Source organism: Puma concolor, chromosome E4, assembly GCF_028749965.1.
Source record: "Puma concolor isolate L17-30 chromosome E4, mPumCon1.1.hap2, whole genome shotgun sequence".
Classification (NCBI taxonomy): Eukaryota; Metazoa; Chordata; class Mammalia; order Carnivora; family Felidae; genus Puma; species Puma concolor.
The window spans coordinates 63,951,824-63,966,452 of NC_141683.1; the positions used below are offsets into that span (position 1 = coordinate 63,951,824).

At 42.4% G+C, this 14,629-nt stretch overlaps 1 protein-coding gene across 6 annotated transcripts in view; it reads left to right on the plus strand.

Annotated features, from left to right (window-relative positions):
* Window positions 1–14,629, plus strand: part of SDCCAG8 (SHH signaling and ciliogenesis regulator SDCCAG8) — a 251,622-nt gene that overhangs the window by 183,322 nt on the left and 53,671 nt on the right. Inside the window, exon 18 of one of the 6 annotated variants that reach the window (XR_015246427.1) lies at window positions 5,892–6,001. The exons of 4 other annotated variants lie outside the window; for them this stretch is intronic. Coding sequence is in view for 1 of the 2 variants with exons in the window: in XM_086694751.1 (XP_086550877.1) it covers window positions 5,050–5,062 (13 nt within the window). In the remaining variant the exon portion in view is untranslated. One more of the 6 variants, XM_086694751.1, reaches the window with a different exon arrangement.

Genomic DNA, 14,629 nt, shown 5'->3' on the forward strand with positions numbered 1-14,629 from the left:
TTGACTTCCCATGATCTGGGGGCGCAGGGCATGCAGTTACTGATGTCTCATTAGTGTTGCCCTGAGGTCATCTGGGTGTTTAATGCTGCTGTTCTTGCTTTCACTTGTAAAATGCTCTTCATTTAGCTTCATGGTAATTAATTTCATTTGTCCTGAGTTGTTTTGTTAACCTCCCAGGGTTCCATATTGCGTACTTGCTCCAGCAGCGTATTGTCTTCTCCATAACTGTGTTTCAAGTCCTATATGAATTGTAATTCAGAGTGAATTGTCTGCATCTCTCTTGCTAAAGCAAATGTATGTATAATCCCCACCTCCCATCTCCTCCCACCCTCACCAATTTGCTTTAGAGAGGCACTGCTTTGGCGATGTGCTGCTTGGGAATCTGTATTTTTTGCGTAACTGACAACATACTGTTAAAAGTAAATTAACATAACTCCTGTGCTATTTTAGATTTATTTATATACCATTATTTTGTAATATAAAATTATAGAAGATGAGAAGTAATCCATATGGTGCTGAGAAAGAAGCTGCATCCTGTTTATTTTGAAATGTTTCTTGGGTATCTCTAGCCTTCATGTTGCTGGACCATGGAGATGTGGGGAATTAGGTAGGCTGCCTCCCTAGAGGGTCTAAGAACAAATGATCTGAGAGTATTGTGTAGAGGAAAGGAGGAAGCTACGAAAACCAGGAACAACTTAGAAAACTTGACCCTTTCCCCCCAAATTATACCAAAATTATGAGCCAGTTGGGGTTAGCCAGCAATCACTTTAAAATCCAATTATTCCATGTATTATTGACAAGTCCCTAAGAGGGCTGGAAGCCAGGTTCGATTATATTTTAATGGGAAGACCTGAAGTCAGATTGCTTTCCTCCCAATAACAGAGGAGGTTGTAACTCCAGGAATTAGAATTCTGATCCGGAAGTGGATAATACGTTATTTAGAGCAGCCTGTCTAGACACTACAATTGGAAGAAGGCAGGAACTGTCATAGCTGATCACCTGAGAATAGATGAAATGGAAAGATACCCAACAAAACAGAGTAAGGAAGATGCCACAGACATTTTAATGTAATTCACACGTCTTTCTAGAATAGGCCCAATACCCAAGAAAAGGGGGGGGAAGCCTCCCTTTCATTTATTCATGAAATATTTTTTGAGTGCTTATCATATAGCACTGATATGCTTTGGATAAATCACTCGACAAGCAGATAGATATCCCTGCCCTTCTGGAACTTATATTCTTTAAGCTGCCTTCAGGTTCTAGTCCTCTGCTTGTAAGATCTAAAACGGGAAGTAAAGAGACAAGTGTATGGTAGTTAAGAGCATGCATCCAAGTACCAGACCCTCTGGGTTTTTCTTGTTTGCCACTTCTTAGCCATGTGGTCATGAGCAAATTCCTGAAATCTTACTTTTCATCATCCTCACTCCGTCACTTCCTTCATCTGAAAAATGCAACCTTATAGGAATGTGATCGTTGCCTAAAATAATCCATGAAAAGTCTTTAGAATGGCGCCTGGCACAGACTTAGTGCTCAACAAATGTTTCGCACTATTATTCATTCAATATCCTCTGTTCAACATACTTATCAGCCCATTAACACACGCCAGGCTCTCTTCCAGATTCTGGGGATGGGGATGGAACAAGAACTTCAGAGGCGAACATTCTAGAAGGTAGTTTATTTACATTATGGGTTAAATTGGCTCTCATGAGCTAGTCTGTGAAATAAAATACCATGTTTACGTAAATATTGTCTCTATGGGGAAATCCCTTCTGAATCTCCAACAACTGGTTTATGGAGAAAAATCTTGGACCATACCTGGGATATGTCTAAGGTTTTCTAAGTGAGAGTATGTGAATGTGTGTGTGTTTATGTGTATACGTGCTCCATTCAGTGGTGGAAGTGTTCAGTATGAGCCCCAAATAAAATTTCAAGAGCGATACTTGTTTTAAAAAGTCATATTTTCAGCATAGTTGGGAGTGAGGAGGACAAACAGACAAACAAACAACCAAACAAGAAACTAACAGATTTTGACTTCTATTCCTGGGAAGGAAATTGTTACAACGTTTAAAAATTTAAAAATAAAAACTCTAAGAACATAAAGCAGTAGGAAATAGCTAATGCCATTTTGGAGACAAATATTTTAGCAAACCAACCATTATAAGCCAGTTATAATATTTTTATAATGTTTATTATGTTATATTTTTTCACAATTAAGTCTGGATACTGAAAAATATTCAATTAAAAATAAGTACTAAACATATGTTCAAATTGTACAGAGAACCACTAGAGGTTATGTGCTCTGAACACTCTTTGGACAGAGCCTTTGCTAGAAAGAGCAGGCAAATTTCTGTTCTGACATTACAGGACAAAAAGTGTATTTCCATGCTTAAAATCCCTATGCATTTCTTCCAACGTAAACCGCTTTGAGTGAGCTCACTCTTTAGAGCCAAATTTCTCTCTCTGGTTTTATTGTTTAGGTAGACTGAGAACTTCTCATGAGCGTTTTCATTACCTTAACCCTTATGATTCAAAAGTTAATTTAGTGCTGGAGTGCCTGGGTGGCTCAGTCAGTTAAGTGTCTGACTCTTGATTTCAGCTCAGGTCATGATTTCATGGTTTGTGAGTTCGAGCCCCACATCGGGCTTTGCACTGACAGTGTGGAGCCTGCTTGGGATTCTCTTTCTCTCTCTTTCTCTCCCTCCCTCCTCCCCTCCTGTGTGCTCTGCCTCTCAAAATAAATAAGTAAACTTAAAAATTTTTTTTAATAAACAAAATTTAATTTTGTGCTTTTAAGTTAAGTAGGATCTATTTTTAATATCAGTAGTCATGTTTGTTGCTTTGCTGTGAACTAGAATTTTAAACATTGCATGTTAAATATGAAAACCTGTACTAGATTGTCTGGCTTGAGCTCTATTTTATATCTTCTGGCGTATTAATATATCCTTATATTTAGTAACATTTATTAAGCATTGAGCATACAAAAGCAAAAAGCCATCATCTCTACCCTTAAGGAGTTTCCAGACCCACAAGGGAAGCACACGGTAATCCCAGTGGAATAATCTACTCTAATACGATTAACCCAGGGTGCTCTGGGAGCACGTCAGACTGGCACCTTACCCAGGTTTGGAGGGACAGGGTACAGTTCTTTAGAGAAACAGTTCCTGACTGAATCCTGGAAAGAGGTAGAAGTAATCTTAACCGAGAAAAAGGAGTATGTGTGTGAAGTTCCTGGGGGTCAAGGAGAACGTGGTCTCTTCAAGAACTGACGCCATGGCTTTAAAATCTAAAGGGAGACTGAATAGTAGATGAGGTGGAGGAAGTAAGCAGAGGGGTCAGGTCTTCCCATCCTCTCCCTGTCTCTCCTCCTTCTGGACCTCTGCTTACACATTGATTAGACCATCTGATGGTGGCCCGTAGCTCTTGGGTATACCACTCTAGACTCTCTCCCCCATCTTTGTATTTCACTTGGGATCATTTCTGTTGGCCAGTCTTCAAACTTAATGATTTTCCCAGTCTGTTGAGTTCCTTCTGCCAATAGGCCCATCACATGTATTCTTTATTTCTGATGCTTTTTTGTTTGTTTGTTTGTTTGTTTGTTTGTTTGTTTGTTTTTATTTCTAGCCTTTCTATTAGACTGTCATCATGGCTTATGATGGGGATGGGGATGGGATGGACTTCATAGGAAGGCTTCCACAGGGTCAGCTCCTTTGTATGCTGGAGCTGATTATTAAATTTTTAGAAATGTGTGAGGCATTTGACATCATGTTGGTAGTTTTATTTTTTTAATATTTTATTTATTTTTGAGAGAGAATGTGAGTAGGGGAGGAGCAGAGAGACAGGGGGACAGAGGATCCAAAGTGGCTTCTGTGCTGACAGCAGCAAGCCTGATGTGGGGCTTGAACACATGAACCGTGAGATCATGACCTGACCTGAAGTTAGACACTCAGCCGACTGAGCCACCCAGGTGCCCCCATGTTGGTAGTTTTAAATTGGCTGTGGCAGAAGGATTCACATCACAGAAATCGGCAGACATGAAAGAGGACCTCTTCTCTCTCCCCATCCCCACCACCCCCGAGAGCTGCATTTCAGACATTTGTTATCACAGCATGATGGATTTGCTTCTACCCCTCCCTCAGTAACTGTCTATTCCTTGGTCCCTGTGCACAAGGTTTCCACCCATCTTCCAGGGGAAGATAGCTTTTACCTCTCACCTTCCCCCAGGACCTTTTCCTCAGGTTTCTTACCCCTCATCCAGAAGCTTGAGGCTTTTGCTTTGTATGACAAAAGAGTCTAGTTAGGGGGCAGGGTTTTGTGTTTGTGCCCCAGCTGGAGAGGTACAAGGGGAGCTCCGTGGTCCCTTCTCCTGCCCCCCATCTTTCTTGTGAGCATCCAGTGGAAGGAAGCCTGTGGAGAGGTCCTTGACAATGAGTGCAAATCCCATTTACCCTCCTGTGTCTGGGACTCATGGGGATTCTAGACTGTTAAAGAGGCCATACTCTAAGAGTCCATTAAAATCTTCACCTGCTTTCCTCTTACCTACATTTATTGTGGCCACTGCTCTTTCCCAGTCTCTTCCAAAGATAAAATAGCTCAAAAGTTTCTGTCTCTCCTCAGAGCGGCATATCACCTTTTGGAATTGAGTTCGTGTGGTTGTCTAGTGACCTCAGCCCTGGTTGGCTCAAGAAAAGTTATGGTTTTATTGATTATCTAACTTCTTCCTCATTGTTAGGGTAGATCTGGAAGAGTCTTTCTCTTGAATCATGTAAAAATGCCTGGAGTTTATCCTGAGCACTGTTGAAGGATTTTACATCGGGAAAGACTGTCTGTGATGTCAACTTTTTGAATACGGTGATGTTTGTCTTACACTTGCAAAGCCAGAGTGGCCCCCTGACCACTTTCTGCTCAGCATTTCATATCCTTAATTTTGTACCTTGTTTCTATTGCCTGAGTTCATAGATTGTTTTCGCTAGTATTTTTCTTGCATTATGAGACGATTTCCATTTCTATGACTTATTCCTCTGGTGTGTATTTCTCTCTATCTGTTTTTAGATATATTAATTAACCAAGTGTGTGATATCAGTGAAGATTTTGCCAATCCCTTCATTTCCATTGTTTTTGAACCTAAGCAAGAATTAAGGGCAGATGTTTGCTTGCTGCTATCCCAGGACAATGAGTGAGGGAAAGGAAGGTGAGGCATGGAAGAATGGAGAACAATGTAAGACGATGTATTATCATACTGGTGACTGTTTCATAATAAACCATAGAGACACAACCATACAGATGCTTCTGGAAAAACCTGTTACAAAGAAATTGCCTCCCAATAGCCCACTGGAGGGAGGAAAAGAGAGCAAGTTTTATCTGTCCAGGTTCTGTCTCATGTCTCCCGTGGGTCCAGAATTTTCCCCATGGGAGATAATTCACCTACACTTTGGACTAAATTAACCAGTCCTTTTAGAGCTACCTCAGAAGCCAGATCCTAAATTCTAGGGTTTGACATGGCATTTGACTCTGAGTGGCAGGAGGAGCCCATGACTTGAGATGTGGGCAGTGTGCCTCAGTGGCAGACCAAGATGGCCACCATGGGACCAGTGGGCTCGAGGGCAGCAGTGAGGTACTGAGAGCCCAGGAGAAGGTGGCACCAAGAGACGCTGATTGATACACCTGTCAAGGGTAATGACATTACATAGTGTCAGCCTCAAGGCCAGCCCTTGAGAGAGACTTCATTATGTGCATTCCCTGTACCCTCTGCTGCTTCTTCTCTTCCAGACCGATCCATGACCTTTCACTGACTATGCTCATTCCTGCAAATGTGTCTTTGGTTAGGTGTCTTTCATTTTCTTTTCTTCACTTCTCCTCCTGGAATCTCTACCTTGGCTTCTTTTCCTTTCCAGGCAAGACTGAGTGCCGTACTCTCTGGATGCCTGAGACTCTTCCTCAGGACAAGCTCCGTGACATACCGCACCCAGAGACCGCTACTCCATTCCTCTGGGACCCTACAGCAGTCAGTAGTTATTTCTATTTTTCTTATTCCTTCATTTTTTCTTCATTAATTTGCAAGCTTACTGCAAATAGGTTTCCTGTCTTCTGTGGAAACAACAAATTATGATAAGGAAGGAACAGTGGCTAGGGAGCAGAAGCTCGGGGTTTATGTCACCTGCCAACATAGGATTTTGGACAGGCTTAAGTAAGCTCTTTGAGCCTTAATTTCCTTATCCGTGAAATGGGGATTAAAGACCATGTAAAATAATTATGAGGATCAAATCAGATCCTAGGTATGAAAACTGGGGGAGGGGGAAACTCTGCACTATATAAATATAGCATTATTATGAGATCAGCTGTCTTACAGTCATGGTGTCATGGAATCCCAGTGCGTCTTAGGCAGTTGGGACTTGGTGATCTCTGACACAAGACCGTAGTTTTGTAATTAAAGCTGCAGAGAGGCCGTATGGAATGCAACTATTAGATCAGTACTCTTTCAAATTTTTTTTTTCAACGTTTTTATTTATTTATGGGACAGACAGAGACTGAGCATGAACGGGGGAGGGGCAGAGAGAGAGGGAGACACAGAATCGGAAACAGGCTCCAGGCTCCGAGCCATCAGCCCAGAGCCTGACGCGAGCCTCGAACTCACAGACCGTGAGATCGTGACCTGGCTGAAGTCGGACGCTTAACCGACTGCACCACCCAGGCGCCCCTAGATCAGTACTCTTAAGATAGTATTCTTGTCTTCTGTGTTTTAGAGGGGCAAACTGAGACTCCTAAAGGTTATGTGACTTACCATGGTCACCATTGTCACTTAGCTAATGCATAGTGGTAGGGCCGATCTAGAAATGCAGGGCCATCCAACACCAGAGTTCATACTGCAGTACCTCTGCAAGGGTCCCCCACCAGCCAGCATCTGAGCTAGGGCTGGTCCCCAGGACCCCGGAGTCCTGAGCTGTGAAGTTCCCTGGCAGATTTCCCCATTCCAACCTGTGAGTGACAGTGTGACATCTAAAAGTCAAATTCTCTGCTAGGGGCTCTTCACACTGATGTGCCTAGAGCTCCGCCCCCCCCCCCCCCCACCTGTTACAGCAAGACTAAATGAGTTTTTGAAAAGATTTTTTAATTACCAGTGGAGCATATGGTGCATAGTGGTTAAGAACATGCAGTTTCTGAAGCCTTCTGCCTGGGTTCTAATCCCAGCCCCACTGCTGAACAGGCTGTCACTCCTCTTGGGCAAGGCACTCCTCTCTCAGTGACTCAGTGTCCTCATCCATAAAAGGAGGGGAGAATGTATCCCCCACCGCGCCCCGCCTTGGGTTGTTCTGAGACTGACAGGAGCTTCAGGTCTGCTGCTGCAATGTATGTTTTTGTTAAAGAAAATAATTCATTCTTGGGTCTTATTTTGCAATTCCAATTAAATAGTAGGCCATCGCTAACTAGAAAATAAATCAAAGGAAAAGAAAAACCCAAAATAGCAGGCTTCCCTTGAACACTAGCTGGGCTCTGCTGATGAGATGGCCGAACCTTCCATTTTCTCAGGAGATACTCAGTTTTAGGCTGCTTTTTGTGGGGTTGTGTTCTGAGGCAGACCTGGCTGAGGCAGGGCGGTTTATCTGCTGGTCGGAGAGCTCACAGGGCAGTCTCAGGAAGAGCTGGAGCCTCAGCCTGGCAGGCAGGACTCGTGCATTTGCAAGCCGGACGCCCAGCCCCTTGGGCACCAGGCTTTTGTGCTCTTTTAGCTCTGATGTTGCACAAAAGATTGCAATCTAGAATCAATCGAACATGATGAATGGACTCCTTTGTGGGATTCCATGTTGTTTTTAACATTTCTTTGGTAATTTTGAACAAAATAACTTCGGAAGTGATTACACAAGGAACAATGTCTTTAGACCCTTTAAAGCGTTTTCCTTTGTTTAGTTGAACATGTACATTTAGGGGGTAAAGCAAGTTCGTGCATTGTTCTCGCCATGCATAACATGCAGACTGCTCGCTGGCGGTGGAAATGTAACAGATTTAAAGAGCATGTTTGGTTTTCTGATAATATCCTGATGATATACGGTGATTTTCTGGGCCTTTGTTTTCCAGAAATGAATTGGTTAAAAAAATTGTTACTCTCCTTGAAATGTTTGTGTGTGTATGAACATGATAAGCAGAACCATTTTCTCCTTATCATCCATGAAAAGTATGCGACAGTTTAAAAAGCAGGTATTTTAACGTTTATTTATTTTGAGAGAGAGAGAGAGAGAGAGAGAGAGAGAGAGAGAGAGAATATCCCAAGCAGACTCCATACTGTCAGGAGCCCAACATAGGGCTTGAGCCCACAAACCGTGAAATCATGACCTGAGCTGAAATCCAGAGTCGAACGCTTAATTGACTGAGCACCCAGTAAGGAGCGGGGATTTTAAAGGCATTTTGTAGAAATATAGAAAAGCAGCATGAAAGTGACTTTCGAGTCACTCTCTTGCACTAAATGCAAATTGTTAGTGTTTATATGCTAGACGAGAGAGAAAGTAGACATCCATCCAGCTGATGCATTGCCTACTCTAGCTGCTAAGTGGAGCTCACCCAGCCCTCTGTAAATGTGGGCATGGGAGAAAAGATGGGTGTTAAAGATGCCAAATGTGTGGTTCACACGGGGCTGCTTTCCCTCCAGTGAGGGCTACTCACCTGCCCCTTCCCTACCTTCCCCTTGTTTGTCTAGGACTCCCCTCATTTTTACATTATTTTTCCTCTCTCCTGGTTCAGTTGCTTTGCCGCAGCTCTTCATACACATGCAGTGAAATGGTGTGCCCTGGGTGTGGCATTTTATTGGAATCCATACTGTTAGGGTGTATTTTCCAAAATTTGAGACAGCTAATCATGAAACAGGGAATTTTAATCAACCATCCAGTGGCCAGGAAACTCTGTGTCCTTAAAAAAAAAAAGTTATAGGAAATGTGAACATTGAACTATCTGAACATTGAGGTTGCTCTTTCTGGGCTCAGTTATAAAAAGAAATGCCTTATATATTCAGCTTAATTCTTTACCATCATAGAAATTTTAGCATCATAGGAAAGTTTGATGAATAAGAGAAGAAATTTTTAAAATTTTTTTTAAATGTTTATTTATTTTTGAGATAGAGAGAGAGAGAGAGACAGAGCGTCAGCAGGGGAGGGATACAGAGAGAGGGAGACACAGAATCCAAAGCAGCTCCAGGGTCTGAGCTGTCAGCACAGAGCCCAGCGTGGGGCTCGAACTCAACAAACCGTGAGATCATGACCTGAGCCAAAGTTGGACGCTCAATTGACTGAGCCACCCAGGCACCCCTAGGAGAAGAAATTTTTATCACTGACCCAAATCTCAATCTATACTCTGCACTATGCACTAGAAAGGATGGGTGTTAAAGATAATATCTATAATATCTGTGTCTATGTCTAGATTAATAGTGCCAGCTTTCCATTGCAAAAAGAGGCTCTTTGGGGAGCAAAATGATTAAACTTTGTATTGTCAATTCCTAAAATATCTCAAATAGATAGCAGTTAAATTCATGATGGCTTATAGCCAAGATATAAGTTTGGCTGTGTAGTAAATAGTTCACCATACTATGACCGGAGGCGATTTTTACATCTATCTCAGCAGTGCTTCTTGAGGCTGAGGCTTTGAGAAAAAGATCTTAGGAAGCTGGCAGTTCTGGGCAGATGTGGATCTATACCTCTGGCGTCACTGGTTGTAATTTAACTAGAGCGATGTTGCAACCATCTGGGTAGCCAAACGGCCGAGGTCTGCTCTTGCCCGTGATTCTAAGTATGGAGGAGATCTGCTTGACTTCATAGACACTGGATTTATAAAAAGGAGATATGTCAAGCAGTAACCATGGTGGCCTGCTGCTGGGATGTGTCTGCAGCCAACTTCCTGGGATGGCTTCCCTGAGACACTCAAGTGTTGCGTTCAACTGTGCCTTTGTGCCTGTGTGACACAGAGCTATGGGATTTTATGTCAGTTCCACCTTTAGGGGAAAGCCCTGATTTGCATAGATCACCTAATCTGTAGAACGAAAGAACATTAAAACAAAAAAGTACAGCCCCAGAAGTCCTTTCTACTGATATGTGGACCTTGCCATTTTTTCAGACCAAATTTCAGCCTCACTGTCACAGAACCTTTCAACGTTGAAACTTAACGGCTGATTCCTTGCTCATGGAGAAAAGCTTACTAGATTCTGGACCACTTTAGGACCAAACCTGGAGCCTACCGTCTTTCCTGATTTCCCTCAAACTGTTTGGCTGTGTACCTCCACAGTGAGAGCTATTAGAGTTTTTGCTGATGCGCTTGGCACATCTCCAGCAAAATAGTCCATTAAAATTCAGACCCTTTCCCAATAATTGAGACAATCAATTTACATTAAACAAGGCACAATTATACTTTCATGTACAATTTAAATTCTATAGAAAATAATCAGTGTGCAATAAAGAGGGACACTTATTTTGATGCAAAGGGATGTTTTTATAGTCTGCATAAACAAATCTTTCATATTTTCAAAATAGTTCCCTCATTATCTTTGGTGTAGGAGAACTCTATTGTGTGTTATTTTGATGTAGGGACAAGTGTGTCCACGGCTGCATGTTTAATAAGCAATGTGACTTTCTCTCCATGCCATTTAAATTGCAAGGGCTGAGATAGAGTAAGGTAGGCACTTGCTTGCTGTTTGACATGAAATCACTCTTGTAAAATGAGCAAACAAAGAGTGTTGAGTGAGTTCGTTTGCTTTTGTTCAAGCCTTAGTGAAATAGGCACCAGGTGTTCGTCTGGACCTTTGTGCAATAGACCAGGGATCATGTGTCGATCCTCAGGAAGTTGTTCGGAGGGATTTGGGAAGGATGCACAGGACAGGGGACGTAGTCGTGGTGGTCTCGTGCCTACAAACCGCAGCGAGGGAACATACCAGGCAGCCAGGCGCCCAGGCGCCCAGCCCTCCGCAGCTCTCCTGTGCAAGCTCTCAGCAAGACTGGTATCGTCGGTCAGGAAATCTAGAACACCGGAGAAGCAGTATTAGGAAGAATATAGTACAAATAATGACAAGATAGAAAACAAATCCTGTCAGAGCCCGAGAATATATTTGGCTTCCGCTTGCTGTGTCTGTCTGTTTCTATAAACGGTCCAGAATAGAAACCGGATGTTTAAACTCTCTCTCCCTTTCACATGCTCGCCTCCCCCTCCTGTCTTCCTTCCTCTTCAGTATTAGTAGACTTACTATTTTTATTAGTTTGTATTTATATTTCCATTTTTCAATATTTGCCATTTGTGTGGGTAACACATTAATTTTTAATGAAATATTTTCAGACTCTTGGAATAACTGAATCATAAAAGAAAACTTGAAATTGATATAGATTCTAAGGCAGTGTGTAAACTGAATGTTACAATTACTTTTCCCACTCGCAAGTGGCAAATGGTTATTTTAAAAGGTGATGCGTGCCTAGTTTAAATCTCTTATATTTGTGTAGGAGTCTAGTTTTTGTGTCTAATTTTTTTGGCACAGGATACCTCAGGTACCATTCTGATAAAAATGAAAGAAATATCAAAACAATATTGGTGCTCTCTGGTAATTTTCCTCTTATCTAGAAGCATGTATTTTTGACAAGCCTCGTTGCTGTTAAAGAAATTCATTTGTAATTTAAGTTGAATCCTGAGCTAATTTTTCATTGTAGTTCTGTTGCAGAACTCTAGATTTTAAAGAAGGCAGCATTTGAGGGCGCCTGGGTGGCTTGGTCAGTTAAGTGTCTGACTTCGGCGTAGGTCATGGTCTCACGATTCATGGGTTCAGGCTCCTAGTCAGGCTCTGTCTGACAGCTCGGAGCCTGGAGCCTGGAGCCTGCTTCCGATTCTGTGTCTCCCTCTCTCTCTGCCCCTTCCCTGCTCATGCTTTGTCTCTCTCTGTCTCTCAAAAATAACTAAATGTTAAAAAAAAAAAAAAAACTTAAAGAAGGCAGCGTTTGTTTCTTTGAGTAGTTTGTGTTCTCCAGCCAGAACTGTTTGCAGTCTTGTACTTGTAAAATCAAAATTAATCCTTGAAAATCTCTGAACAATTTTATGTTACATGCTATTCCCAGAACTAAAGCTTGTAGTCCACTTTGGAACTGTAAATTAGTAAGTATGGTTTTTCCCAAAAGCTTATTATAGAAAGCATGGACATTGGAGATGTGGCATCTTAGAGACTTTTTTCCCATTCTCAAACCATAAGGATACAAATGATCAATTACATGTTGGTAACTTGAATCTTATTTGTGTGTGTGTGTGTGTGTGTGTGTGTGTGTGTGTGTGTGTGTGTGTATACATGTACACACATACACGTATATACGTGTGTGCACACAAATATGGTGTGTTTATTATATATAAACTTGTATTTTTATATTAGAAGTGTATATATCACTTTACATTTTTTTCTTTGTAGTAAAAATTTCTAAATAATATTACCTTTCTTTTTTTTTAAGTTTATATTTATTTATTTTAAGAGAAAGAGAGCAAGTGGAGGAAGGACAGGGAGAAAGGGAGACAGAATCCCAAGCAGGCTCCATGCTATCAGCTCAGAGCCCGATATGGGGCTCAAACCATGAGATCATGACCTGAGCTGAAATCAAGAGTCAGACACTTAACCGACTGAGCCACCCAGGTGCCCCTAAGTAATATTATCTTTCTGAAATACATTTGCTTATTCTTATCATTAACAATAAATTTGTATATTTTTTCCAAATATTTTTATTTTATGTTCCAAATAAAGATGAGTAAATGTTTTCGGGAACACTGCCTATCTTGTATGAGCTGAACTACACAGAACAACATTTTCAAGAACCTGAGAAACATGAACGTTTAGTGTGACGCCCCCCTCTTTGTGTTAGCATCTACTTCTCACCCTGCATCCCTCCTCAGCAGACACTTTATAGATGAGGAAACTGAGGCCTGAGGGATAAGGTGACTTCTAAGATACAGTTCAGGTAATGACTAGAATCTCTGATCTCTGACTGCCGCTCTCATGTTTTCTCCTGGACCCACTCAGTAATCTATGTTTCCAGAAGGAGGGAGGTGGGCTACTACTAATAATCAAGAGGAGAGTATTAAGTGCAGGTAAGTAGATGTTTCACAGAGCCGGCTTATCCTGCAAGCTCGAACCCAGAAGTTGGGTGGTGAACTGAGAGGCCAGGAAATCATAACAAGGGCTCTGGGTTGGGCTCAGACAGTTCCTTTGCGAACAAATCACCTGATAAGGAGCGCCATGTCGTCTTTTCTGGACAAGCCACACCAAAGTTGCATCTTTTGACGCATCCAATTTTGGTCTCTCTAAACCATGAGACCCCTGGGGAGCAGCCACCTTGCAGAATTTGCTGTTTCAATGATGCTCTCCCACCAGATTTTTTATGATTATCTCATGCACACTTAATTTGACAGACTTAAAAAAAAAAAAACACAACAGCAACAACTCTGCTTTGTCGATTCTTTCTAATTTTTTTTTTTTTCAACGTTTATTTATTTTTGGGGCAGAGAGAGACATAGCATGAACGGGGGAGGGGCAGAGTGAGAGGGAGACACAGAATCGGAAACAGGCTCCAGGCTCTGAGCCATCAGCCCAGAACCTGACGCGGGGCTCGAACTTACGGGCTGCGAGATCGTGACCTGGCTGAAGTCGGACGCTTAACCGACTGCGCCACCCAGGCGCCCCTGTCGATTCTTTCTAAATCATTCCACTTTGTTTTCAGTGAATCAGCAAACCTTTTTTTTTTTTTTTTTTACCAATCACTTCTGATTTCACTAAACATTAAGTTATGCTTGTGTAGGCAGCCTAAGCAGGCTTAGGAGGAGACACAAGTGACTGGGGAGCATGCATGCGGGCGGAGCAGCGGTGCCCAGTCGTACTGGCGGCCACAAGGACTGAGCGTGCTCTGGACATTGTTCAGTACATTTCATGGCGACCAAAGGGAAGTGTTGGTTCATCAGGAGCTCAGGGCAAGTGGCCGTCCATTCAGAGAGCTCCTGCTCTACTTTGGAGGGAACCACTGGGGTCAGACGAATGAAAACGTACAAAATACTAACTCTTGGGTAAGAAGAATCTGCAACACCCTCTCCATGCACAGTTTCCCTCTTGTACCACAGAGGAGGCAAGCCACTTGGAGGCAGAAGACGGGGAGCTTTCTCTGTTCCCGTTTTGCTTTCTCTTCCCCTGGATTACGGAGAACGGCCTCGCACCACCCAGAAGCTGGGCCAGTGGAGCGTTCTTATCCCAAACAAACGTTCCACAGATGCCTGGCAGGAAAGGCAGTGGCCACCGTTCAGCCTAGAGAATCACCCTCATGTACAGATTTCCGAGTGACCTGCTGCTTGGTTGGGGATGGTGGGGGCTGCGGTCCTGCTTTCCTGAGGGAACTGATCTCTTCCTTGCACGGAGTCCTAGCAGGAGTGGTTTCTTAGGAGACTGGGCTGCTGAAAATGCAAATGGTTTCAAAATGGTTTTCCATAGGAGGAGGGCACTTGTTGGGATGAGCACTGAGTGTTGTGTGGAAACCAATTTGACAATAAATCATATAAAAAAAAAAAAAACCCAAAGTGGTTTTCAATAAATTCTTGGATTGAGAACCCATGCCTGGTTTTTATTTTAATTTTTAATTTTTATTTTTTTTTA